The sequence below is a fragment of the Charadrius vociferus genome, unplaced genomic scaffold, assembly GCF_000708025.1.
Source record: "Charadrius vociferus isolate BGI_N301 unplaced genomic scaffold, ASM70802v2 scaffold286, whole genome shotgun sequence".
Classification (NCBI taxonomy): domain Eukaryota; kingdom Metazoa; phylum Chordata; class Aves; order Charadriiformes; family Charadriidae; genus Charadrius; species Charadrius vociferus.
Window position 1 is genome coordinate 836,573 of NW_009648967.1, and position 27,921 is coordinate 864,493.

Sequence of the window (27,921 nt, forward strand, 5' to 3'; positions counted from 1 at the left end):
AGACCTGAAGAGAAAGAGGTTCAAAGACTCCCAGTGAAGTGACTCTTTGAAAAAAATCTATGTACCACAGTGACTTTTCAGTTTACTCAGTTGCAACAGGCTTCACTGAGACAGTTTTCACAGTGTCCCAGGAGGCCAGTGGAAAAAACCCACCTGATATACACTCTAAGTGATAGGTCTAGTCTTTGCTCCCTGCTTTTGCATTTCACTGTAGTCCTAGTTCAGCAAACATATAACCAGGATGAATCTATTCTTAACTCTGTTAAGAATAATAAAAGAAGGAATCAACCGTTTGTTTCAGGTAAAAGTAAAATCTTGCCTTTTTGACACAGCTTTAGTAAGATTGTCATTTGCTAGTTTTCTGGCAGGAGGGAAGTCCAGTCCTTTAAGCAGTTCTGATTCATCCTTACCAGTTCCTCTATTGTATGTGTGTTTGACAGATCCTCTAAATAATTTTCATGTTTATTACTGAGGGGTGGGAGTAAATTTTAATACTGATCTTTCTGTGGAGCTGTGCAAAGCCTGGGGATGAAGAGCTGGGACTGTTCAGAGCTGTACCTTCAGCTTGTAGTGTTTGATTTCATCTAACATTATGGGAATCATTTTGAGTTATGTGTTATGCGTATAAGCTGTGTAGACGTTATAGTGCAATTGTTGGCATTATGTTCTGAAGTTCAGGAATACAATTACATTTGAAATGTCTTTCCAGGCCCCCAAATCTTGGATCGAATTGGTCTTCAGTAAAAGAGAATGTGCACACATCATTCCCAATTCAAAAGATCCTCACAGGTACAGCAATGAATTTCACTTTCTTTCTGTTACATTTGGAAAGAATCAGAAGAAATTTTTATGGGTGTTGCATGTAGCTTGGATGAAGTTCTTTGCAGTTTTGCAATGCCCCAGTTGGTGATTGCTGGTGTTTATGGGTTCTCATAGGTACTACCACCAGTATGTTTTAAATGAGGGTGTTTGTTTGAATTAGAAATTGGCCATTAACCTTCGTAGGCTTCTTAGGTGTGTTGCTCTCAGTCCGATAACCAAAACTGTGGTATGGCATCCAACTGAGAGACTGAGTTACATGGAGTTACTGCTGAACAGGAATTCTTAATCCTGTACCACCATTTTCTCCCTTCCTCAGAGCAATGCCCACTGCTGATCACAGTCTTCTGAGAAAGGTTTCTGCTCAGGCTGGTGTAGAGTGTGAAAAGAGTGAGGAAAAGATCAAATCCTCAACCTGTGTTTTAGGACCTGAGAAAGTAAACATAATTTCGCATTCCAGATTGTGTCTGTAGTGGATGGTTTTGCTTAAATAAACTTAGTGAGATCATGTTCTGAAGATGTAAACTTGTAGTTTTGATCATATTGTTTTGAACATATAGATAGCGTAGAGCAGATAAGATAGATAACTCATCTATGAAATGCAGATTTGACATACAGCCTGAGATGTAAAATGCCAAATGAACCATTGAAGTTACCCAGTACATCTTCCAGGGGTGAGGACGTAAGAACACAGCCTTTAATGCTGTTGATGATAATTTTTTCACAAGTGAATTGATACTTTATGAGTAACATTACAGATGTTTTCTTTCATACGAGCATGTACTAATTATCCATCTTTTATCACAGGTGTCCTGCAGGATGTCAGGTGTGCCAGAATTTAATCAGGTAGGAGTGCATAAATATGTATCTATGGTTTTTATAATGACGTAAAATTAGTGGTAGGCTTTGCTAGTCAAGGAAGTAATGACAACAAAAATAACCTTCCTCTTATATTGTTAGAGCAGCATTTCTGAGGGTGTGCTGGAGAATCTTTAGCATAAATCTGGGTAAAATAAGATTTTTTCTTCTCTGCAGTGGGCATTCTAAGTTCCTGCTTTTGAGAAGGCAAGCAACAAAAATCACATCACTTTGGTGCTTTTAACTCATGTGGGTTTTTTAGAGAGCTAGTATTTTGTGGCTTGTATTAATTAGTTGTTTTCAATCCAACATTTGTTGTTCTGCTGGTGTTCCCAAAAATGGGTTTCCATACTGTATGTTTATGATAATAAATTACCAGTTGTTGGAACAGAAATTTTAATGTTCCTTGGCATTGGTTTTTGGTTTCTGAAGCAACAGAAAACAATGTTTCCTATAACTAACGACTAGTAAACTGGTGCTAACTAATCCTGTCACCTGCATGGACATGATTATTTGCTTTTTCAATGTGTTTCACATTTTATTTTGCTTCTAAGATTTATGTGAAACAAGAGTCACATTTTCCAAAAAGCAAATATGTTCCTCCTTGAAATCAGATCACTGTAAAGGGCCGATATGCAGAATGGTGTTGGCTTTGTAAATAAGGCAAATGATCTGTGCATCATCAGTTCAGAAAGGGACAACTCCCTCTGAGGGAATGGTTGGGTGTTTATTTTGCTTTAGAGCAGAAGAATAGAGACTCAAAGATTTTTGCAGGTTTTCTGGAAGTATAAATGCAGGGAGGATTTTAATGCTTCCTGCTAACCTGCAGATACCCAGGTGGGTATCTAAGATGAAGTTAACTTGTGCTTCAAAATGTGGTGATTTAATCCCATCTAAATCAAGACTACAGCAGTTCTGCAGTCCTTCCCCTTCACCCTGCAGAGTGACCATGTTGTTACTTGGTCTGGGAAGTTCACTGGTATGAAAGTTAACCCGGGGGCATGGAAAACCAAACCAAGATTAGCTTTCCACCGAATTAGCCTCCTCATCACAGGTTAGCTGCATGAATGTCAATACTACAGTGGGAGAGGGAGGAAGAGACACTGGAAATGTGCACCCCACAGGGTGGGTTTGCTTTTTTCTTTCACCTTTCTCTGTAAAGACATCCTGTACCTTTGTGGGTTTTTTATCTTGTAGTTGTTTCTTTCACTTTTTGTTAAGCATTTTCGTGATATGAATCCTTTTTGTCAGTTTCTATACATATGTGAAATGTGTATGGGTGTCTGATGTTCACTTCAGTCAGCCATTACCTCGCATGTACATTTCCTCAATGTTAACTGTTCTTGTCTTCTTGTATCTCTTAAGGCGTAAACAGAGCTTTCTTCTAGGAGAATTTTTCTGTTCCTAACAAGGGGAAATAATTTTCACGAGTGTTACAACTGATTATATTGCATTTATTAGATAAGCAATGAAACAGGTTTTGGGCCTCCTGAGATGTGTAATTTTCCACAACAGTTGAAAAGTGATGTGAATGTACGTGATGCCTACTATAATTTTAGCTAATATCGCAGGCAAATTAAATCTGTTAATGGTTTCTTACTTGCGGAGAACTTCCAAGGTTTGCAAACAGTTTATGAGTGGGTTATGCAACTATTTGCTAATGCTAAGTAGAGTAACTCCATTAGTAGTTGCTAATCAAATTTGAGTAACTTACTAGCACCTTTGCCCATGCTCCCCTGGTGTGTTGAAATGGCCTCTACCTACTCTTCAGTACATTGCTCACAAACATGTCCCAGACAGCACCTAGACCTATCTCACTCCATGAATATTCAGCAACGTGGTGCTAAACTTCTGGATCCTTACACATCTGAGTTGTTCTCACAAATTGTCTCTATGTCTGACCTTTTAGGCATATTTCTTGAACACAGTCTTCAAAGCACTGCCTACGAGGGCACCGGATTTTGTAATCTGGCCACTGCAGTTACTTTTGCCGCGTTGTTGACCCTCCAGGTTTCCCCTTGTTGCTCTAAGTGTGACTTTTCCAGGAGTCTGCTTTTCTGTTGCTGACATTGCTCCTTGCTTCACTAGTAGCTTAGTTAGCCTTCAAGGCAAAGAAAGTAAAGTCATTGCAAAGATGCTTTGAATCAATGCATGTGATATATTCACAGGACCACAGGACAACTCAGGCTGTCAGGGACCTGGGGAGGTCTCCAGTCCCAGCCCCTGCCCAGAGCAGCCTCAGTTGGGGGTCAGACCGGGCTGCTCAGGGCTTTATCCAGTTGGGGCATAAAACCCCCAAGGCCGGAGAGAGCCCACCTTCCCAAGGCCCCAGCTCCACCACTCAGCTGTCCTCCTGGGGAAGAGGCTTCTCCTTATCTCCAGCCTGACCCTCTCATGTTTCAGCTCGTGTCTCTGCCTCTTGCCCTCCTCCTACTCGCCGCTGTGGAGGCCCCAACTGCTTCTCCTCTATCCCCTCCCATCAGTGCCAGGGATGCTGTTGAGTGCCTCCAAAGCCATTGCTCCTCACAGCTGAACCATCCCCGGTCCCACAGCCTCTTCTCAGAGGGCAAGGGCTCCGCACCCACCATCTGTCAACAGGATGGTCACTCTCCCCTGAAGTCCCTCCAGTTTGCTGGTGTCTCTTCTGTGTTGGGGACCCAAACTGGGGACAACACCCAGACAGGGACTGACAAGCACCAAGCAGAGGGGACAGTCCCTGCTTTCCCCTGGCTCTCAGGCCATGTCCTGCTCACACCACCCCAGGCACCGCTGGCCCTCATTGCTGCCTGTGCACATGGGTGGTCCTGACTTGGCTTGCTTCCTACCAGCACCCAGGGCCATGCCACAGAATTGCCTCCTCCCCAGGGCTGCACGTGCTCTCCATCCCTTCCTCCAGGTTGTTGTTGGAGGTGTTGGAACAGGAGAGGCCTGCACAGACCCTGCAGGACCCCACTGGATACCAGCCTCCAGGCAGAGTCTGCCCTTTTTTGAAGTCAAGTGTGAAATTTGCCTTTCTCCAATCATTGGGTACCTCCCTGATCTCCATGACCTTTGAGAGCTGATAAAGAACAACTATACAAGGACATCAGCCACCTCCCTCAGCACCTTGGAGTGCAGCCAGGCAGGTCCCAGGGACATCCTGACTTAGCCATCATCCCCAGCTGGTAGCTCCTCTCCTCCTTGAGCCTTGTCACTATGCCCACAGCACAAAACTTTACAGAAAAAAACCCCACACAGCTGTATGAAATGTTCTGCTTTCTTTTCCTGAGAGTCTCTTAGTCTTGGCTCTTGACCTCCTGGGTAGCTAGGTACCTTGTCCCTTCCTGCTAGATGGCTAGAAAGCGAGTGTGCCAGGTTGGAGCAGAGCATGAGCAATTTGGGAAATACCAGTCCTTTTGAGTTCATACCTCTTGCAGCTGCATGTACCCTTCACACCTGTGTATTGGATCCATGGGCAGTTGCTCCACTGCCTGTTCAGCGTAACTGAGGTGTTCTGAGTGCATCTTGCCTCTGGGTACATTTACATATAAGTTAAGTATGTAGTGCAAATAATGCTAATTACTAAAATAGTTCAGTGTTCATTGGACCTCTCAGTTTCAAGGTTACTGCCCTGATTTGTCTTGTCATAGGGTTCATTCCTTTCTGTAGGATCTCAGCTTTGAAAAGGCAGGTTGCTCTCGCTATTACTGCTCTAGGAGGGGCTGCTGATGTGACTGTGTAAGGAAGAGTAATGAGAGATATAGTCATTCAGCGCTCATTTTTTGATGGGCTGAAAATTAATTCAGATTTAGAAAAGGTAACCCACTGATGATGAGCCTGATTGCTTTTCAGTTCTGTCCTTCCAAGGACTGGTATTTGCTGAGCCAGATGGTGTAATGAGGTATCTCAGTGAGTAATGTAAGGTAATGTAGTATTTAGTTGGGATCGTTATTGGTTCTCTGTCTCTCAGAATCTGACTCCTGGATGAAAGGCCTTGTTATTGTGAGAACATTCTAGGAGCAGTACAGTGACCACAAGGTATTTTCAGGACCAAAGAACAACAGGATATCTATGTTTTTTCTCCTCTTTCATCTAAAGATCAAATTTTTCCTGACATGTGCTGTTCTCTTAGCCTGGAGTCGCCCCAGAAGCAAGTAGAAAAAAAGGGAGCAAGGAGGCTACTAGCTCAGCTGTAGAGAAGTTTGTCCTCTGAAGACCAATAATAGCACCAAAGTGTCTCTTTCTTCTGGTCCTTTCTTTGAGGTATGCAGGGAGAGTCTTAAACTAGTCTCATGCTCTTTGCCGGCAGATTGTATTCAAAACTGCTTCCCTTGTGCTATCTGCTTTGCAGCTACATTGCTCTGAAACACTTTCAGTTTAGATGTGTCTCTGTAGCACCTCTGAGTGTGGATTCTGAGTCCACATGTTATTTGAGAACACATTGTCAGCAATGATCTTCCATCTGTGTTGATCCCTCACAGCCTTCTGAAATAGTCATTTAATTGCATATCTGTCAGTGACTTAGTGTGACTGGCTTATTCTCCAAGTTGCGGCTTGGATACTTTTTGTTCATGAGCCTGACCAGGCAATACTTCTGGTTAGAGTAACTTGGCAATAAAAACCCCTCTGTGAGTCTTTTTTCCCCCCAACTAGATAATTTCCTCTTCATTTTTCCAGGACTCAGTTGTGAGCATGTGCCTGACTTCTTTCTGGCAAGTCACTAGATTTCTGTGGTATCCTACTATTTGTTACAGCTAGGGAAAAGGTGTAGGTGGTCTATGTTAGCTAATCCATGTTGAATTAGCTTGACAAATATTTGGGCATTTTTGGTAGTCCCTATTGCCTTCTGAATTCTAGCTAACTGTTATCATACATGTGACAGTAGTGCTCAAGCCTTTTCTGCAGTGCGAGGCTTCTACAACTCTTTAATTATCCACTGAATAAGATTGTTTAATTGAGTTATTAATTCCCCAAGAGTGTGGGCGGCTTCCTTCTCCAGTCTGCTTTTGCAGAGCATTGAATCAATCAAATGTAATTTGCCTGTGCTGAAAAACTGGAGTGCAAATATAATTTCATGGTTTCTGGGTATCAAAAAGTGCCTTTCTAAAGCAGTTCACTTCCTTAATTTGCTTAGGGTTTTTCGGGGGTTTGTTTTTGTCATTGAGTTTGGGCTGTTGGAGGCTGTTTGGTGTCTTAAAAGACTAAAAGGGAAGAATTTATCTCCATTTCCCAGGGTATATTAACTTCTGAAATGTCTAAAGGAAAACTGGACTGTCAGATATCAGTATAAATTACACTGAAGTTAATCCCATAGAGGAGACCGGAGCCTGTTGAAGCCTGTATGACAGTAATACTGATTGAATTTGGAATCTGGGTTATTCACCCAGTTGCAAACCTTTAATGCTAACTGAGCTTCTGCTAGATTTCCCTTAACACTGCACTTCAGTCGGTTTATCTTGTATATTCACTTTGCTGGCATCCAAGGGTTAGTATAAAGGTCACTCTGAAGTTCTCTCTAGACTGAAGGTTGCTCCTCTCCTCCTGATTAATGATGATAGCTCTTGGTCTTTCTTTTGTACCTATAATAACCTGTGGTAATAACCGTAGCAAACTTTGGTGGCCTAAGATATTCCTCTGAAATCTCACATACGAGATCAGTAAATCTGAGCTGCATTGCTCAGATCAGAATTGCCATATGGGACTCTCAAACTGTTACAGAGTCAAACAGAGTCATGTCATGGTTTGAGTTGGAAAGGACCTTTGAAGATCAACCTGTCCAACCCCCCAACTGTTACTAGTGTTCCTCTGGCAGAGAACAAATTCTGTATCCAACAACACATGTTTATGATTAAATTGAATGTCATTTTGCCATTGTTGAGATTTTTGCCACTGAGTTAATTTTTATTATATACCTTGTCAGCAAGCTACGCTATCCTTCTTTGCAGAAAAGCTATTTGGGCTATTCTGATGAAGATCCTAGAGTTGCATGCAAGTCTGTTTGATATAAAATAATTTCTTTTTCTTTAATGTGAGATGTTGCTGTGGACGACTGATTGGAGATCACCCAGGAGTAGACTATAGCTGGCCTGTTTATCCAGCTGCCCCACAAAGAGATGATGGAGAATGGTCTGTGCAAAAACACACAAAGATGAGTCCAACGGATGCATTTGGTACAATCAATTTTCAAGATGGAGATCACACTTACCACGCTAAGGTAATAGATGATGGGCTTATATGTCTGACTTCTTTTTATAATTTCAGCATAAGAAAGACAAAAAGTGGTTTTGGGGGAATATCAGATTGTCTTAAGAGAGCAGGGGAATCTAAAAGTAAGTCAGGTTAGAATGTGTGTATGATATTTTCATGTCAAACTTCACTGCGATTAAGCATAATCTGTCTTGCTGTCTGTATTGCTCACTGATGTATTTTTATGCTGTGATGTTAGCGGTATTGTGAAAGTTCTAATCCTGCACAAAATCTTTAATACATTAATGCTGAGAACTTTGCAAGATGTTGTGGTTTCTTCTCTTGGAGTATGTAAAGGATGTTTATTTTACCCATTATTATTTTTTCCAGTATATTAGACTCTCTTATGATAGCAATTTGGATCAGCTGTTGCACCTCATGGTTAAAGAATGGCAGATGGAGTTGCCAAAGCTAGTGATCTCTGTTCATGGAGGCATTCAAAATTTCAAGCTTCCCTCAAAGGTCAAGCAGGTTTTCAGCAAAGGATTGGTGAAGGCTGCTGAGACTACAGGAGCATGGATAATTACAGAAGGCATCAACAGCGGTAGTGTAATTATTTTCCTTTGTTTCAGTCTTCCTCTGATGTTCTTTTTCTGCATTCGAGCATATACATTTAGGGAAAATATAAAGAAATTGTTTGATAATTTGTGATATTTTAGCCCAAAATGAAGCTTTTTTTAAGGAAGAGTGCACAATTCAAACAGTGATGTCATGTTTCTCTGCTGTTGACAGGCATTCTGAATATTTTTAATGGTTTTTTTTGTATTAAAGAGCAGAGTATTCTGCATTTAATAAGATAAACTGACTTTACAGGAGAACTGTCCTGTGCATTTATATAAATGATCAAGATTTATGGGGGTAGAAATCACCATTAGCAACATCTGTGAGTATTATTAATTACAAATATGTGTTGAGTTTGAACCATTGGTACATTACATCTAAGTCTTACAATTCCTGCAGTGCACATCAAACATACAAGTGGGGTGGTATGGTTTGCTTCTGGTCAAAACATAACCATAGAATAAATTAAATTGTGGGAAACCCTTTCATTAGTGTTCTGTAGCAGGTCTCTGAATGCAGAAGAAAAATGATGATTTAATTGTTTAGGAGTGTCCAGGCATGTGGGGGATGCGCTGAAAGGCTGTGCCTCACCACACCTGAGAAAGATCTGTGCTGTTGGGATTCCTCCATGGGGTATCATTGAGAACCAGAGGGATCTCATTGGAAAAGATGTGAGTTGGACGTGTTTTAATTATAAAAGGCTTCATGTTCAGGGGATGTTACCGCTTTCTTGCAAACTTTATTTGCTGTTTGCTTCATTTCACTGGTTTGATATTTTTTCTCGGTAATAGAGGCTTAGATTTTGCTCAGCAGTAGAATTCCGTGGCATGTTGAGGCACTGTATTTTGCTTTTTATATGTAGATGAATAGCTCTGAAATATTTCTCTTCTTACAGGAAATTGCCATTTCTTTTTGAAATTTTGTAATTAATTAGGCAATTCACTTGTGGTTGCAAATGATGTATTTCTATATTCATGTGATTCAGGATGAGCAATCAGGTTAATGGTATACACAAATAGGCTATTAATATGCATGTTTTTTATTCATAAACTAGAAGTTCATGTGAGTGCCAATGTGAGGGCGCAATCTACATAACTGTCTATAAACACTTGACAAGTAAGGTGAAATCATTCCTGATAAATGATAACTCACATATTTTTAATGGGAATACACCCAGGAAAAACATGCCATTGTGTTTCAACTGTTGCAAAGAAAGGCAGGCAGTTACTCTGCCTAAGGACTGCAGGCCTAATCAGAAATGCTTTCTGTGATATTAATTGTGGTTTTGTTGCTGTTAAGAATCAAATGAAAACCCATGTTTAAGTAGAGCAGCAAAAAACGTGATGCAGGCTTTCAGGAAATCACAACATGATAAAGAAATACGTACAAACAAAGCAACCTAAATGGTGATATTTTGTTGGTTTCTTTGAAGATCTTTTATTTTGATTTTTTTTTTTTTAGGTAGTTTGCCTGTACCAGACTCTTGGTAATCCACTCAGCAAGCTAAGTACCCTCAACAGCATGCATTCTCATTTTCTAATGGCAGATGATGGGACAGTAGGCAAGTATGGGAATGAAATGATGCTCAGGAGGAATTTGGAGAAGTACATATCACTTCAAAAAATACACACAAGTGAGTACTGCTGTGGTCAGCTTTATGATGGAGAAACCTATCCTAAAAGTTGTGGAGGTACTTGACTTTTCCCTTTCTGTGTTGCACATCTTCATTTGCCATAGATTTCGCTGAGGTTAAAAGTTATTAATTGCAGGTGTCTTGAACTCTGAATATCAGGAAATTGAAGAGGACAGCATTTTTATACAGTGTTATGCATTTGGGCTAACTTACATTTTGGTTTCTCAGTTGTAGAAACATATAAATGACTCAGATTATTTAGTAAGTATTGAGCATTTGTTCACTTTGCAGTTTTGCGTGATCTCTGTATTAGAGCTAGATAGTTTCCCAGAATTTTGCTAGGTGGAAAAATTGTCACATTCAGTGGAATCTGAATCCTTCTTCCCCCGTTCATTAGTTTTATCTTTGTCACTCTTCTCTATTGCAAGCCTGTGACCTCCTCAGGTACACAAACAAAGACTGGTTGTGAAAGGAATACCTTCAGCCAATGCTTATTTGTCAGATTTTGTAACTTTTATTGTTTGCCTGTACAGTAACTGAGTTATGGTATAGAAATCATGAATGAAATATTTAACACATAGACAAGTATTTCTTTTATGCAGTAGATTGTGTAAATTATTTGTGGAAGTTCACTCTTACCTAGTGATTTAAATCTTGATGTATGTTAAAAATACATTAGCAGAGTTATGATGTTAAATCCCTGTTTCCTTTATCAGCTCACATTATAGAATTTACAAACTTAGAAACTTACCCAGTTTTTAATGTGTTCATATTTAGAGCTTCTTAGTCAGCCTCTTACATCTTTTCTTACTATGAGTTTTTGCAAGTCTGACTTTCTGTTGTTTTTCTATTTCTATTGTGTCTTATTTGAAATGCATTTCTGATTGTTAAAAAAAACACCCTACTGCTGTAAAACTTGAGAAAGTCTATTAAGAAGTGCCTGATTACTTTTCTATGTGTGTAGGTGAACAAATGGGTATTTACGACATTCCAAATGCCGTCAATGTCATTGCATGTGAGACCTATTGTAAAAGGCAGAGGGATATTCTGAAGGATGTTTCTTCTTTCCGAGGCTAGGGCCCCTTACAATTTTATCAGGAGGTTTTCATGGTCTTTTTGATCTGGTTGCAGAAGTTCCGTGGAAGTCTTCAAAAGTGTAAGTCAAATTTGAGATGGTGAAGGCATGATTTCCTCTCCATAGAACCATGTATGAGATTCCTTCATGAGTATTTATTTACCAGTTGTTCTGATTTTTTTTTTGTGTGACTGAGACCTGTTTGTAACTGGTTAGGTGTGTTTTGAAACAGGAATGGGCCAAGGCGTACCCATAGTTGGGTTGGTGGTGGAAGGAGGCCCCAATGTGATCCTAATGGTGTGGGAGTACGTGAGGGCCAGCCCAGCTGTCCCCGTGGTGGTCTATGAGGGCACTGGCAGAGCTGCAGATATCCTGGCTTTTACCCACAAACACACAGGTGACATGGGGTGAGTAGTGGCATAATGCTCCTCCTGCTTGGTCTGTTGTATTGGGAGGGACCTGAAAATGCCTGTCTCAAAACCACTGAGATAATTGCTAATGCTTCTAGTAATGACCCCACCATGGTCCTTTGCTGGCTTTTACTTCTGTAAAGTGAGAGCATAGCTTCTTCCTTCCCTGCCTCAAACTAGTGCTGAAAGAATTATTCTGCCAAATTTACTAAGGCTTTTTTCAAGAGGAAAAAGAAACAGCATCTAACTATTTTGAGTTACTATAATGTTTCTCACCTTTGACAATGGACACTGCTGGGTGACTCCAGAGTGCCTGCTTGGGTATTAAATCAGTCCTTTCTCCTGCCATCAGTATTCTGTAAGTGGGCTTGGATTTGGGTTGCACAATCCTTTTGAATCTAGGGCTGGGCTTAGTTGCTGTAAGAGCCTCAAGCTGGGGTAGGAGGAGGACTAAGGTTCCTTGGCTTTGGCTTACCCAGTGGTAACCCAGATTTGTCATCCTCATCTGATTGTAACTCTTTATGTCACCTCCAGTGCAACCTCAGCTGCAGACTTATTAAACCTGCCTTGATGAAAATTTTACATCCAAATTGGAAATAAATATATATGTATTTGTGTAGCAAACTAATATTTTTGTGAAAGTTTTTCAACGTCAAAGGGGCTTTTTGAATAAAAAAAAAAGCAAATTTAAAAAATGTGGCCTGGGTTTATTCTATTCAAAACTGCAAGAAATTTAACAAAATTTATACCCTAATTGTTTATTTATTATATTTTCTAAATATTCTTTTGGGGGTGTGGTATTTTTCCCTAGTGTGTTGTATTGAGAAATTTTTTCTTCACTTGCTTTTTCTCCCATAATTTATCTTTAAAAAAAACTGGTCCTGCCATTTCAAAAGAGCAGGAAAATATGGATGGAAAGATCAACAGAAAGATAAATGAGGGGAAAAAAGATGGGAGAAGTATGAATCCTAATGAACAAATAATGCAGAATTTAATTTTATCTCTATATGATTATTGAAAGAAAGAAAAAGTTTGCTAAACTTGTAGTGATTTTAGCTCTGTATTCACAGACAATCCTTTGAAAATTGTTATTCTTTTCATTTATCCTATTTCCAATGGTATGTCTGTATGGTCAGAGCTAATGCCTGCGTGAATAATAATTTACATTACATGATGCCTTTGCTTTGTTTAGTTGAAAGAAGGCAGGAATTAGTCAGCAGAGAAGTAGAAACAAAAGAGATTTCTCATAGGTCTCTGCTTAGCACGAGTTTTGACTTTTGCTGAGGTATCATTTAGGCTGGTAGGAAGTAGCTAAAAATATAGTTATTCTTGCTTGTTTATCTGTTTTTCAGGGAGCTGCGCCCTCAAGTGAAGGACGAGGTCTTGATGATGATTCAAAACACATTTAGCTTGGGACAGAAACAGTCCAATCATCTATTTCATGTTTTGATGGAATGCATGGAGCACAGAGAGTCTGTGAGTGGTGTTCACGCTCTGAGTTCAAGACATCTTCATTTGCTGTTATCCTTTTTGCTCTTTCTGTGGTGGGTTGGTGTGGGCACAGCAGTTGTATCTCGAATATAAAGGTAACACAAAGATGTCTGTGTGTCTGTACTAATTTATATATTGGGTAGCTCCACAGATGCTGTTTAGTTAACTTCTCAAGTTTCAGTGGTTGCTTATGAAATGACAGACATTCTGATCTTAGAAAAAGCCCAGACATCTTTGTTTTCACAGGAAAGATAAAGTAATTCCTACTTTTTTTCTTCTCTACTAGTGTCTTATTTGTGATTTAGAAATGTTTCCATCCATTCTTCTACTCATAACAGAATTGTGCCTAGAACTTGTCTCTGTCTCTGTGTATTGAAACGTACTTTCGAAATGTGCTGGCATGTTTAGTGGCTCAAGTGCTCTTTTGCGAGTAGAGTCAGAGAATCAGAGAATGGTTGGGGTTGGAAGTGACCTTAAACATCATCTAGGTCCAACTCCCCTGCCATGGGCAGGGGCACCTCCCACCAGACCAGGTTGCTCAAAGCCCCATCCAGCCTGGCCTTGAACACCTCCAGGGATGGCACAGCTGCAACTTCTCTCGCAACATGTTCCAGTGTCTCACCACCCTTGCAGTTAAGAATTTCTTCCCAATATCTAATCTAAATCTACCCTCTTTCAGTTTAAAAGCGTTACCCCTCATCCCATCACTTCACTCCCTGATAAAGAGTCCCCTCCCCACCTTTCCTGCAGGCTCCCTTTAAGTACTGGAAGGGGCTATAAGATCTCCCCAGAGCCTTCTCTTCTCCAGGCTAAACAATCACAGCTCTCTCAGCCTGTCCTTACAGGGAAGGTGGTCCGGCCCTCTCATCATCTTCGTGGCCCTCCTCTGGAGTCGCTCCAACAGGTCTTTCTTATACTGAGGGCCCCAGAGCTGGGTACAGTACTCCAGGTGGGGTCTCACGAGAGCAGAGTCGAGGGGCAGGATCACCTCCCTCAGCCTGCTGGCCACGCTTCTCTTGATGCAGCCCAGGATACAGTTGGCTTTATGGGCTGCGATCACACATTGCTGGCTCATGTTGAGCTTCTCATCAACCAACACCCCCAAGTCATTCTCCTCAGGGCTGCTCTCAATCCATTTTCTGCCCAGCCTGTATTTGTGCTTGGGATTGCCCTGACCCAGTTCCAAGACCTTGCACTTGGCCTTGCTGAACTTCTTGAGGTTTGCATGGGCCCACCTCTCAAGCCTGTCAAGGTCTCTCGAGATCCATTAACAGGAAAGAAAAGTCCTACTGGTATAAGTGAGGTTGTCTCAGTGCTATAATGTATTCATTTTGGCTCAGACTAATTCTAATAAAGCCATTTAAATTTGTTCTACTTTATGTTTTGTCTGTCAGATATAAGTATGTGGCAGTCCCTGCTTTTTTATCATTCTTTCTTTGAAAGAAAATACTCTGTCATCAATTTCCAGATATCAGAACTGTATCTCTTCTTAGCAGACAGTGTAGCAATCATGAGAAAAATATCAGGAAAATCAGAGAATTCCTACTGTTGCTTCCAAATAAGAAAAGTTTTCACCCATACTTGATGTTCAGAAATTTGGTGATACTACATTTCAGTGAACAAAAGCCCTTAGCAACAAAATGATAGAAGCTAAAAAGTATCACAGGAGGCATCTGAGTTTGATTTCAACATTAAAATTGCAAGACTGTTACTTCATGAACAGTGAGCAGTAAAATGTTGCTTCCATGGGAATTTAAGAAGAATTACAATAACAAACAGCCTGACCAACACATGTCTCTAAAATGATTAGCAGCTTAATATGTCCTAGGCAAAGTCTAGAATAAGCAATTATATTACCTTGCATTTGTAAGGCTGTGCTGTTCTGAAGAACTGAGAATGCAAAGTACTTTCAGCCGATCCCATTTTGCTACCCGCCTGATTACTCTGATGAAGAGAATGAGACAGGCTCTGTGGAAAGCTGGAAAGCACTCTCTAGATCCAAAGATACCATAAAACACAAGGAGAGAAATGCAAATTAGAGATGAAGTTTGTCTGTACTTATCTCTGATTGCAATGGTGCCTGTAGAAACTGATGTTATTCACAGCCTAGTGAGTCAGCAATCACTATAACTACCACTGGAGTTCATACCATCAAAGGAAAAATAGCCTGCTTCACATCTGATTTAAAAAAATACATATTTTTCTGAATGTCTGAATTCAAAATACTGATTTCCCCAACAGCATCCACCAATTACAACAACAGGGCTTGGACCAGATTGGAATCACCCAACCTGGAAGCTCTTCTGAGTACCTACCCGTACAAAAAGTGCCAGAAATGCTTTAAAAGACAAAAGTTCTCTGAATTATTTGCTGACCACTTCCTCCAAAGGATGGCATGTCTAGCATCCCTAGGTATTTTGTTCAGTGTTGAGTGAGAGGGAAGAATGTTACCAGCTGAATCACTAACGGTCTTCCCTGCAGTACCTAGTTATATGATCGTGTGGTTTCACCCATCCCTTTTACAACTGCTTGGAGATCTCTTTTTAAGCATTGTATTAAGCCAGTGACACATAGAAAGCTCTGCCTCTGTGCTTCTATTCACTCCAAGTAACAGTTTTCATTATTTCTTCTCATTTTCTATAAGAAGAAATAATTAATTTTCTTCTTGTCTTCTTTGATTTTCCCTGATCAACCTGAGTTTCTTTCAGCCATTAAAGCAGCACATGGGGATGAGAGGGTTTTTTTTTTTTAACATATAGAAGTACTTTAATCAAGGTCCAGTTCTACTCCAAAAACCAGGGAGAATCCTTATGCAGTAAATCTACTCCATCTGTGATGCTGGGAATGACATACAGCTAATTTATTGAGAAGTTTAGGCTGTTTTCAAGTTACTGGTTTTGGAAAGCAATGGGAGAAATGAAAGTGATAGTATGTTTGGACACTGTTGTTCTGAGGCAATTTGTTTGTTTGTAGAGGTGATGCTACTGACGTGCAGGCATGGAACAGTGGTATGCCATACAGCAAAACACCTTAAGCATCCAGAAGATGCAGAACAGCATGTGTGTCCAAGCACAACCCTCTGCCTACACATAGCCATCGCATCATGGGTGCAGCCTGGCACATCCAGCATGAGACTTCCCCTGTGATGACCAGTGCGCCACAGAAAAAGCTCTGCCAGGTAACCACAGCTCATTGGTCTGGGCAGGAAGATGCACCACGAGCGCTGAGCTGCTTCTAAAACATAACATATTTGCTCATAAAACAAACATATTTGCTCAAAACTTGGGTTAGGGATCTCCACGTTTCTCTTCACTATGCCTTGCTGACATGCTTTAAGTCCAGTTCAATGCCTGTTGAATTCAGTATTTCTGTGATGTGGTTCAAGCTGCAAGAGCAGAAACACTCAACTGCTTCACAAACGGGAAAACGGTGGTTGATACAGCCTTGTCGATCTTTGTTAATGGACGACAGATGAAAAAAACACAACCCTGCTACCGGACACAAAGGTAAATTTACTGAACCAGTGGTTAATTTAACAATCACCTGTAGTCCTGGGGGGCCAGAAGTAGTTTGGGGAGGGATTTGTCTGTTTTATTTGCAACCTCTCCACAGCTGGCAAAGAGACTCATAAAACAGACAAGCATGGCATACATTTAACTGATGCTCTTCAGACAAACCACAATGACAATCTGGGCTATTTTCAGGTGTCACATCTTGGATTTTCTTGGTGACTAGTGGTAGCCATTGCACAGAAGTTACCTTGTGTTTTCTGTAGAGATCATTGTAGAGAATTCGGAAATGCTTCCTTGTGTAGCTGCTCCGATAAGCTCCACCAAGAAGGTACTCTATCACCAGTCCAATATCAATCAGTGATATCTTGTAATCCAAGGAAAGGGTATTCTGAAACACCGAATATCACAAGCTTTTCATGACACTATTATATGCAACATTGAACCATGTCAGAGCCCTACTACTATGAGGCTGGAAGAAGGTGCAACTGAGAGCTCCCACATATGTCAGTAAAGTGTGCACATTCATTAGGCTTATGAAACTCCCCTAGGAGGGAGAACACAGGCAAATCCACATTTTCAGCCTGAAAAGCATGATGTCTACAGTCCACTGCACCCACATTGCATAGGGATGCATATTGCAATGTTCACAAAACCAGCTGCATTCAACGGTGAGGGTAATGGTTCTTCAGGTTAATCACCACCAGCCAGACTAATAATAATCTTCTTCTCATAACAAGAGAAAACTAGCATGGTACAATTTGCTCATTAAACTACTTCATTAACTAAAAATGAAGAATTAGATGAAGCATGCATTTGATGTTGTAGAGTAATTCCCGGAGACTGGTAATCTCTTGTAGAGGCTCAATATCATCAGGATAACTAGGACAGCAGCTGCACATACCTTCTGAGTCTCTCACCACTTCTGCTTAAAGCATCACTGATTCCCAGTTTACCTCTACTGTCCTTCCATGACACATGGTTTGAGAAAAATTCTCTGAAGAACAGATTATCTTCCATGCAGATTTTAAAAAAATATTGGTAAAACCTTAAATCACAATACTTGGAAGTGAAAAACAGGCCTGTGCATAGGTAGGATCAGAGGCGTTCTGTATTCCTAACGCTGTATGCCTTTCAGACTGTAAAAAATCATTTTCTTCATTAGACTGAGGTGTTTTTTTCAATAGACTTTAGTGGCAAGTCTCAGTACAGCCAGCTGAGGCCACCCACCCCTGGGGAACAGAAGGCAGCAACATGCTGAGCACTTTGGGGCAAAAACACATCTCACAGGATGGAGCTTTCCAGCTCTGTCACTCAGACTTCAGCAAGTATTTCTGACTACCTATACTTGTAGATACTTCTCTGTACTAAAAAGATCATTTTATGCCATCATTGTAGACTGCAGTGTATCTCCATTCAAATGTAGCAGCAGCAAAGCTGGTCACACTCATGGAGGAAATACTCTGAAACCCATGGTCACATCACTCTGGTGACTCTCCTAGCTACTGTGTCACCGTATTTAGTAAGACTGCAACTGCAAAACCTATTCACAGAGCATTTATGCACACTTACAGAAGCTCAGGTGAAAAAGACTTTTCAGCGTTTAGACCTGTTTGCAGGTGCCAAGTAAGTTTAGCTTACCCAACGGTGCAGTTAAGTTTTGAAATTGTGCACCCATTTTCTACCTAAATTCCACTATTTCATTTCAAGGACCAAACGCTTCCCTTTAGACCACACCCTGTGTTTTCCCAGAGCGTCCTGAGACGTAACAAGGACATGGGTTTTAGGAGAGGGGTCACATCAAGGAGGAAACCACTTCAGTATCAGTGGCAAAGACAGATTTCTCAGTCTGGAAAGCTCAATATATTTTCAACACTGAGATCTTCCAGATCTATCACATAAATTAGACCTCAAACGTGTCCATCAGTATGCAAAAACTCAGAAAATAACTTGCCGTGGAGACCAGAATACCCTACACCTCTCTACAGAACCGTCAGTGGGACTGACATGAAAGTCACCCACAATAAGAAAATCATACCAGAAGTCTCACTACTTGAGACCACAGAACTCTGCAAACAGTCAGACTTACTATTTTATCTTATCATTCATACCCTGGAAAGAACTACCCAATTAATCTAGTTTGGGATCTACGCATGTCCTGCAGCAGAGACTAGATGTAGAAAGAATAGCTCATCCCTTCCCGGCTAAGCAGCACTGTGAGGTAAAACAGATAACAGAAACACGAAATAAATTAACGGTGTAGCTATAACAAGGTTGCCGCTAAACTACTAATGGAGCCAGTGCTCCATGCAGTAGTCATCCACTGCCACCTTCTGTTCTACTAAGCAATGCAGCACATTAAAATGATATATCTTGTCACAGCATCTTTTTGTTACTGCTCAGCAATGAAAGATTTTTTTAGCTTTGGGGGGAAAAAAAAGTAAAACCTTAAAGCCATCAGCATAATTAGTGCACTAACTCACCAAGTCTTTTGTACAATCACCTCACAATGTCACTTTAGTAACTTGAGAAAGAGAGTCTGATCTACACAAACCCCATGGCTTTGAAATTAAGGTATAGGACCCTTGGGACCATTCAGTAGTAGTATGCTAGTTAATTGCTTAGGGGGACCAGTGGGATGAAGATAACACCATTTAGTAGATATAGGAGTGTAGTAATGAAACCACCACTTCTATTCCTAAAATTGCCCTGTATTACCTAATAGCAGTGTGGCAGTGGTCACTGAAGTTCTAAGCTACCATTTTTGCTCCCCAGCCTTTCCCATGTCTATTACCTGTTTCACATCTCGAACCAGGTGATGCAAAAGTAGATTTGATGGTCCTTGTTTCTGTGGTGTGAAAAGAAAAGACAGTAAACAAACATGTCAATCTACATTAGAAAATAAATACAGCAAAAGAAAGCAGCTAAAAGATCTTTGGGATAAGCTACTGTGATTCAAACTCTCTCCACAAAGCTCTTCAAAAACATTTCAACACCAATCGTCAACACCTCTACTATCTTAAATATTGACATATTCTACAAAGAAGTTGGTATCACTTTGTTAAACAACCTAATATTTTTCAGCAAGATAAGCATGTATTGCATACCAGATCAAAACCAGAACAAATTTCTCGTGAGCTTCAGGTGACTGCTCAGTTTGATTCATGTCAATGACTCAAAAATAAAAAACTGGGACACCAATCCAAAAATCTAACATTACAATCAAAAATTATCAAACCCTGTTAATTTTCTTTTTTTTTTCCTTTTTTTTTTTTTTCAAAAATCCTTCATAAAAGTACGGCCTAATTATCAAAACAGTACTCTTTCTAGGCATTATCTAAAGTTGTGCACTGGGATTTCAAACACTCACTGTATTGTACAGTTCTTCCAAACGAGATATAGTAAGGAAACGGTGCATGTTCACTCCATGCTCTATTAACAGCTTCACAAAATCCACACGGTCCATCACTAACGCATCCAGCATTGCCTGTTCCAAGGCACCAACCTCCAAAAGGACAGAGATAAAGGAAAAGCTTAGAAAATTGTCTTCTTTTGGAAATAAATAAAACATTCCTGAATAGCTAGGGATCTCTTTATCACACTGATTTGTCTTTACCTATATTTAAAGTGCACAGTATGAAAGAAAAACATGCTGGAGGAAGCATCTGTGTAAAAAATCCAACAGAGAGGGGGAATGAAACTGAGTCTCCATAAACCCCAGCATCTGTAGAGACTTCTACAAATCTAACTTTACAACCAGACTCAGATAATACATTCTCTTCTCTTTAATTCACTTCAGAAGCTAATGTATGATAATGCAGGGGGCGGAAGGAAGCCTTTCTTTTTTGACATATGACAAAATCCATTTCAAGGTACTGTATTTCAAGATCTCTCCATAGAACTTAAAGTTCTTTAAAGCAGACTTCTTTTCAAATATGAGAGAGAATCTGCATTAGGATAAACTCTCCCAAAGACACGATGAAGTACAGCTCTACCTACAACAGTGTCCAAACAGTGAAAGCACTGTACTCGTGGCACTTGCACAGAGCTCAGCAGGATTTCTACATGCAGAATAGCAAAGGAGTTGGGCATATGAGGTTCATATAAATCCATATAAAGAATTTCTACAGAACACGTACGCACAGAAAACTCAGTGGCGTGAGCAGAAAGAGGACACTGGCACACAAATGGGGCAGGTGCTAGTCATAACTTGGCACGTGAAGTTAGTCCTTTCCACGTATATATTTACGTTTGGCAGAAGTAATACTAAAAGATGACCAATACATGTTACAGAATTGTCACACAAGAAAAGATGTGCAACTTGAGCCCTGTTCCTGAATTATTGGTGTTTCTTCCAGAAATATCTCTAAGTGAACATTCTTGTATTGAATTTCCTCAAGCCGTCATTCCTTGCGCTGGCAGTGTGTCTAAAGAGGTTTAGACAGCCACCCGGTAACTGCTAGAATGACATTCTTTGTTGTAAAGTCCATTTGAGACTGAGCTGACATTTAAGCAGAAACAGAGTTACAGCTGGTTACAATCTTTACCTTCGGAAATACTGGGACCAGATTTCTAAAAAGAAATGGCCATAATCTGTGCATAATTGTGCATGTTTCCTTAAAACACTTAAATCGACAGAAAAATACTAAAACTGCATGGACAATCACCTAAAAATTGCTGCTAATTCAAAATTTGAACACACAACCACAATAACCATGCACAAACTGTAGACCCTGACAATTGCAGGTCTCGCAGACCCTGACAGTTGGAGTGGTACTGCTCTTTAATTAATAAAGTAACTAAGTCCAAAGTAAACTTTAAAATTGTGCTCGTGCATTTTCTGGTGGTTTTTGGTTTGTTTTTTTTTACAATGCATGGTGAAAATATCATTATTTAAGATCTTTTCCTGCACAGTCAAAAGAAAAACTTTCAGGAATACATGTCTTTTAATTTGTGCTTGTTGGAGAAGCGGTGAGAGATGTAAGGCGTGTTTATTATGAGCTCTTTATATCTTACTTGAAGGAGAGAACATACTCATTATTTGAGAATAACTTTTCATTCAAAGTGGTGCTGAACAATTACACTGAAATAGATATGAACAGGTACATAGATCTTTTCCAAACGTATCACAAGCCAAGGAGCAGGAGTAAGGGGACTGCCAGGCAATCTGTAAGGCCAGAGGATGATCAAGGTATAAAAGAAACATGCAAGGAGATAAGGCTATTTCGGAAATGACAAGTTAATTCATTGCCTCACTGCTCACTACAGAACATGTTAGGAAAGGTCCTACATCAAAGCTGTTCTTTATGGCAGACAAATCTGAGGAACTGTGTCAAATTGAAGTGTCAGTAGAAAAGATTACAGAAGTCATCCACAAAGTGGTAGCAAATTGTCAGGAGCAGGTGGTATTCACCTAAGAGTTCCCAGGGAACTGAAGTATAGCTGAAATCAGCTCCTCTAAAAGCAGAATGGAAGACAGTAGAAAATATGCCAATTGTTAAAAAAGACACAGGAGTGTACAAGTTGTCAAAGCATGGCATATCAATACAGTTAGAATTTTGTAAGGATAAACATAATGAAACTACAATAAGGAACAGCAATAATAGCAACATGGGTAACTAAGTAGAGTAAGAGGAAGCAAGTTATTTTGCAGAATGAAATCAGAACTCTACCAGAATTTTGGCAGGTCCAATGAAGATAAGGCTGTCAGACTGACACAGTACATTTGTATCCCCACAAAAGCTTTTGATGATGGCTTTCTTGAAGGAATTTTAAACAAATTAAGCTGTCACAAAGCAAAAGGTCCTCCAATTCTTTAATAACTGATGAAATGGTAGGGAAAAAGATTATTAATAGTGGTCAGACACCAAGAAAATCCCACATATTGGATACTGACTTGACAATACTTGCTGGTGATACAAAAATACTCATTATCATAGAATTAATTGGGAAGATGTGCAAAAAAATCTCATAATATGGGATAACCAGCAAAAAAAGCAGGTGAAATTCAATACTGGCAAACATCAAATAATGTACATTTGAGAAACAACCCTACCTGCATATCAGTCTTGAAACTAACTCAGAAAAAATGTCAGTGGACAGATCTTCTGAAAGCATGAATGTAAGTTTAAGTTGGAAACAAGTAAAAAAGGCATACAGACTATTAGTATTTATACTTAGATCAATACAGAATAAATAATGGATACAATGCTGGTCTGCCTATCCCAAAAGATGACTTTAAAACATGAAAAAAGTACACGGAAGAGCAGAAAAGATTGTCAGAAATATAGAAAAACTGAAAAGGAACCTTGGGAAAGCCAGGAGTGAAGACAGGGGACTATGCAATAGTTCTGTAAAACCTTCTGTGTCAAAGCGGTGGGTACTAGGAAAATGTTACTCGTTATCTCCCATACACATAGAATCATAGAATCATTTATGTTGGAAAAGACCTTTCAGACCATCAAGTCCAATTGTTAATCTAGCACTTCGAAGTCCACCACTAAACTGTATCCCTAAGCACCACATCTACATACCTCTACATAAATACCTCCAGAGATGGTGACTCAACCACCTCCCTGAGCAGCATGTTCCAATGCTTGATAACCCTTTCTGTGAAGAAATATTTCCTAATATCCAATCTAAACCTCCCCTGGTGAAACGTGAGGCCATTTCCTCTCATGCTATCACTTGTTACTAGTGAGAAGAGACTGAGCCCCACATCTCTACAACCTCCTTTCAGGTAGTTGCAGAGAGCAATAAGGTCTCCCCTCAGCCTCCTTTTCTCGAGGCTGAACAACCCCAGTTCCCTCACTCGCTCCTCACAAGACTTGTGCTCCAGACCCTGCACCAGCTTTGTGGCCCTTCACTGAACCTACTCCAGCACCTCAATGTCTTTCTTGTAGTGAGGGGCCAAAAACTGAACACAGTATTCGAGGTGTGGCCTCACCAATGCCAAGTACAGTGGGACAATCACTTCCCTGGTCCTGCTGGGCACACTATTTCTGATACAAGCCAGGATACTATTGGCCTTCTTGGCCACCTGGGCGCACTGCTGGCTCATATTCAGCCGGCTGTCAATGAAAACACACACACACACCCCCCCCAACACACACACCCTGTCTTTCTCCACCAGGGCAGCTTTCCAGCCGCTCTTACCCAAGCCTATAGCGCTGCATGGGGTTGTTGTGACCCAAGTACAGGACCCGGCACTTGGCCTTGTTGAACCTCATACCATTGGCCTCGGCCCATCGATCCAGCCTGTCCAGATCCCTCTGTAGAGCCTTCCTACTCTCAAGCAGAACAACGTTCCCACCCAACTTGGTACCATCTGTAAATTTACTGAAGGTGCACTTGATCCCCTCATCTAGGTCATTGATAAAGATATTAAACAGAACTGGCCCCAATACTGAGCCCTGGGGAGCACCAGCTGGGACCAGCCACCAATTGGATTTAACTTCATTCACCAGCACTCTTTGCGGCTGGCCACCCTGCCAGTTTTTACCCACTGAAGCATACACCCATCCAAGCCATGAGCAGGCAGTTTCTCCAGGAAAATGCTGTGGGAATCAGAGTCAAAGATCTTACTAAATAAACAGACGTTAAGCTGAGAATATTAAATTTCAGTGGCTGTTTGCTACCTGATAATTTCATTTGATGCCTTCTGTTCCTTGGAGAAAAGAAGGCTGAGGAGAGACCTTATTGCTCTCTACAACTGCCTGAAAGGAGGTTGTAACACAGTGGGTGTTAGTCTCTTCTCCCAAGTAGCAAGTGATAGGATGAGCGGAATTGGCCTCAAGTTGTATCAGGGGAGGTTTAGATCAGATATTAGGAGAAATTTCTTCACTGAAGGGTTTATCAAGCATTGGAACAGTCTGCCCAGGGAAGTGGTTGAGTGACCATCCCTGAAGGTATTTAATAAGACACATAGATGTGCCACTTAGGGACACGATCTAGTGGTAGACTTGGCAGTGTTACGTTTACAGTTGGACTCAATGATCTTAAAGGTCTTTTCCAACTTAATGACTCTATGATTCTGTTCTATGGTTCTATGATTCTATTATTATACCATTTATACTAATTCACCAGTCAAAGCAAGTTTCATCTGACGCAATTCTCATGTAAACACAAAGGAATGATGCAGACTCACAGGCCTTGCCAACATGTATCTTCAATGATAAAAATGGCAAAAGCATAATGCTTCTCTCTTTACTCCAACAGTATAGAACTTCAAGCAGTAAGATAGATGGTGTCCCCCTTTCTTTAATATCTTACATAGGTGTGCTTCAATAAAGCTTATCAACAGTTCACAGCAGAGTTGTTGAATGCAAAAAACTAAACAAACACAAATAGAATAGTGTACGTGCTATAAAACAATGAAAGAAGACATTGGGAAAAATACATTTGCTTCAGAGAGTCAAAAGATAACAGGGTATTGTAAAAAAAAACCCAAACGCACAGGCAAAAATATGCACACATCATTGTGTATACACGAATCTTTTCCATATTCCATAAAAACAAAGGTCTGTTGGACAGAAAGACTGTTAAGATTATGCAGTCAAACACTCAAAAGTTACCAGATAATTCATCACCATGAATTGACACAATTACTCGTTGCTCAATCATATACTATGTTTCCCCAGAGGGCTTAGTCTTATTCAGTTCACAGAGTGAATGATGCTCTCTTATGACGGAGCTATTCAACGTTTTGTTCTAACTTTATTGTTCCAGGCTTGACACATCCCTTATTATTCACACACTGTTCAAATCCTGAAAATGAAGCCAGTAATTTTGTCCTTTGCCTTTCAGTGGGCACTCAACACCATTTATTTTACCAGGTTTTGTGCAAGAACATGACGTGATCATCTCCACAGATAGTGAACTGAGCCCAAAGACGTAACAACAATAAAAAATATTCCTTTAATTCACAGATTCCCAGTTGTAGACATCTCAGACATAGTCCTCCATGTATTCAGCCTTGTACACCACAAGAAAATAACAGACTGCTGATCAATAAATTCAGCTCTCCTATTGTGTCAAACAACCAGTTACAGTCACCCCCCCAAAAATATACCCAACGTCAATTTTCCAAAATTTACATTGTAAAGAAGAAAAGGCAATTGGGACTGGAAAAATCAACCTTGTAATTCCTGGAAGAGGAAACTTAAAAAGTACTTTGGGGAGTATCAGATATAATTTCTTGAAGAAAATATTTATTCTCATGACAAATGGGAATAGCATGTGTTGAGGCACATTCACTTTAAAATTCATCATCTACAAAAATCATATTTTGTACATAAAAACTCTTAGGGTTGGTTATACTTCAATACCAGATTACATCTGAAAACTTGAAAAACACAATTTATAGGAGTGATTCAATTGCTACTGTACGTTCTTTCACATGCATCCAGTTAATGTCGATCTAAATCATGGCTTGCCTAGATTGCACCTATTCCTAAGAAACAATATCTGAAATAATGCCATGATGCCATTTTACCACAGTTAATTCTACCTTTTTTTTTTACCTGGTAACGCCATAGAGGACTGTGATTTCTTTATTTCTGTCTAGAGCTACGAAAATAGAGGCAACGCTCCTTTGGAGTTCACTGCTTTGGAGAAAAGAGTACGCTGGTCTACAATGAAATATGCTTGACCACCAATGATTGCCAACACAGGCTTGAGGAATACATATCCAGAAGGACCACTGAAACTATTTGCAAAAGCTAGCAGCGAAAACTAAGGGAATTTTAGATATCACCTCTTCTCTGGGGAAATAAATGTGTGTGATTTTTCATCTGATACAGTCTGCAGTTGAGTACTTCACAATTGTAAGAATACTGCCTCTCCAAAATCAAAGATGATTACTGCAGAAGAATGACTATAAGCAACAAACTATTCCCTAATTAAAGCCTGGAAAATGCAAATAATGGAAAATTAGTCATCATAATAAAGCCACTCTGAAAATTAAAAGATAACAGTACCTTCCAGTGCTGTCCATAAACCAATATGTGCTTCTTGGCGATATCCAGCCGGTTCCACGCCAACGCCAAATCCAGCTGATCTGAAGCAGACATATTTGTACCTAGGAAACAAGCAAAGAACCTAGCAGTTTTCACACACTGATGTTACTCCTTTGCTTTGAAAAGGTAGGCCAATGGGACTGTATGTTAGATGAAAACAGGTCATGTTTTTAGAAAGGTACCTTTCAAGAGTGCAGTCAGAATTGCTAAATCAATGTCCTGCTGATCTTCTGACTCCGTATCAAATATGGTTATCTGTTAGAATTGCAGAAGCATACTATTTGAGGTGAGGCAGAGAAGTCTGTAGTTATTTCTCCTTGGTAATGACTGTGGTAGATTAAATCATACACATTTCAACACAAACAATGGCAAAGGCCCAGACATGATCTTCCTTTGTTTCAGACAGCAAATGTACCATTTTGCTTTTTAATGCAATGGCATTCCAGGGAAACTGGCATCAACGTACTACATAATAACATGAGTCTACTTCCTTTTCATTAGCCTTTAAGAAATGTAAAAACGCAACATGGTTTATATCTACTTAGTTTTAAACTAGAAAACAAACACTAAAATAAAGTAAAAAAAAAATAGAAACATATTAGGTAATTTCAATTTTAGTGATCACTCCTACAACTGTCATTACTCACGCAACAAGTATTTGTCATTATTCCATCATATTTGAAAAGTTGTGGCAGACTGGTAAAGTTCCCACTGACTAGAAAAGGGGAAACACAACCCCCATTTTTAAAGTCTACAAAGGAAGACCTGGGGAATTACAGGTTGGTCAGTCTCACCTCTGTGCCTGGCAAGATCATAGAGCAGATCCTCCTGGAAACTATGCTAAGGCACATGGAAAACAGAGAAATGACTGGCCACAGCCAACAAGGCTACGCTAAGGGCAAATTGCACCTGTCACATTTGGTCTCTCCCTACAACATGGTTACAGCATTGGTCGATAAGCGAAGAGCAACTGACTTCATCTACTGGGACTTGTGCAAGGCGTTTGATACTGTCCTGCACGACATCCTTGTCTCTAAACTGGGGAGACATGGATTTGACAGGTGGACCACCAGCGGATAAGGAATTGGCTGGATGGTCGCACTCAAAAAGTTGCAGTCAATCGCACAATGTCCAGGTGGACACCAGTGATGAGGCGTGTCCCTCACAGGTCCATATTGGGACCAGGATTATTCAACATCTTTGTCATGGACATGCACAGTGGGATTGAGTGCACCCTCAGCAAGTTTGCAGACAACACCAAGCTGGTTGATACTCTAGAGGGAAGGGACACCATCTCGAGAGACCTTGACAGGCTTGAGAGGTG

General features: G+C 40.3%; 2 protein-coding genes across 2 annotated transcripts; one reads left to right on the forward strand and one right to left on the reverse strand.

Annotated features, from left to right (window-relative positions):
* Positions 1-697: 697 nt before the first annotated feature.
* LOC104288848 (transient receptor potential cation channel subfamily M member 6-like) lies at positions 698-14,472 on the forward strand. The gene is made up of 9 exons (XM_009887720.1): positions 698-789; positions 1,627-1,665; positions 7,690-7,870; positions 8,233-8,446; positions 9,010-9,134; positions 9,925-10,096; positions 11,404-11,578; positions 12,934-13,057; positions 14,467-14,472. Exons 1-9 carry the CDS (start codon positions 698-700, stop codon positions 14,470-14,472), a joined length of 1,128 nt encoding a protein of 375 aa, XP_009886022.1.
* Positions 14,473-14,920: 448 nt separating this feature from the next.
* Positions 14,921-26,659, reverse strand: LOC104288849 (transient receptor potential cation channel subfamily M member 6-like; the record flags this gene model as incomplete). Its single annotated transcript, XM_009887721.1, has 5 exons — positions 14,921-15,064; positions 16,832-16,972; positions 19,376-19,429; positions 19,952-20,086; positions 26,559-26,659. Coding segments are annotated over 5 exons (575 nt in total), but the record flags the coding sequence as incomplete, so codon positions are not given.
* Between the last annotated feature and the right edge of the window lie 1,262 nt (positions 26,660-27,921).

Bases quoted from the DNA above. Each gene is read 5' to 3' on its own strand.
- LOC104288848 (XM_009887720.1), top strand. From the start codon at position 698: ATGTCTTTCCAGGCCCCCAAATCTTGGATCGAATTGGTCTTCAGTAAA. The intron at 9,135-9,924 runs GTGAGTTGGACG...TTTTTTTTTTAG, and splicing joins GGGATCTCATTGGAAAAGAT to GTAGTTTGCCTGTACCAGAC. The intron at 11,579-12,933 runs GTGAGTAGTGGC...TCTGTTTTTCAG, and splicing joins AAACACACAGGTGACATGGG to GGAGCTGCGCCCTCAAGTGA.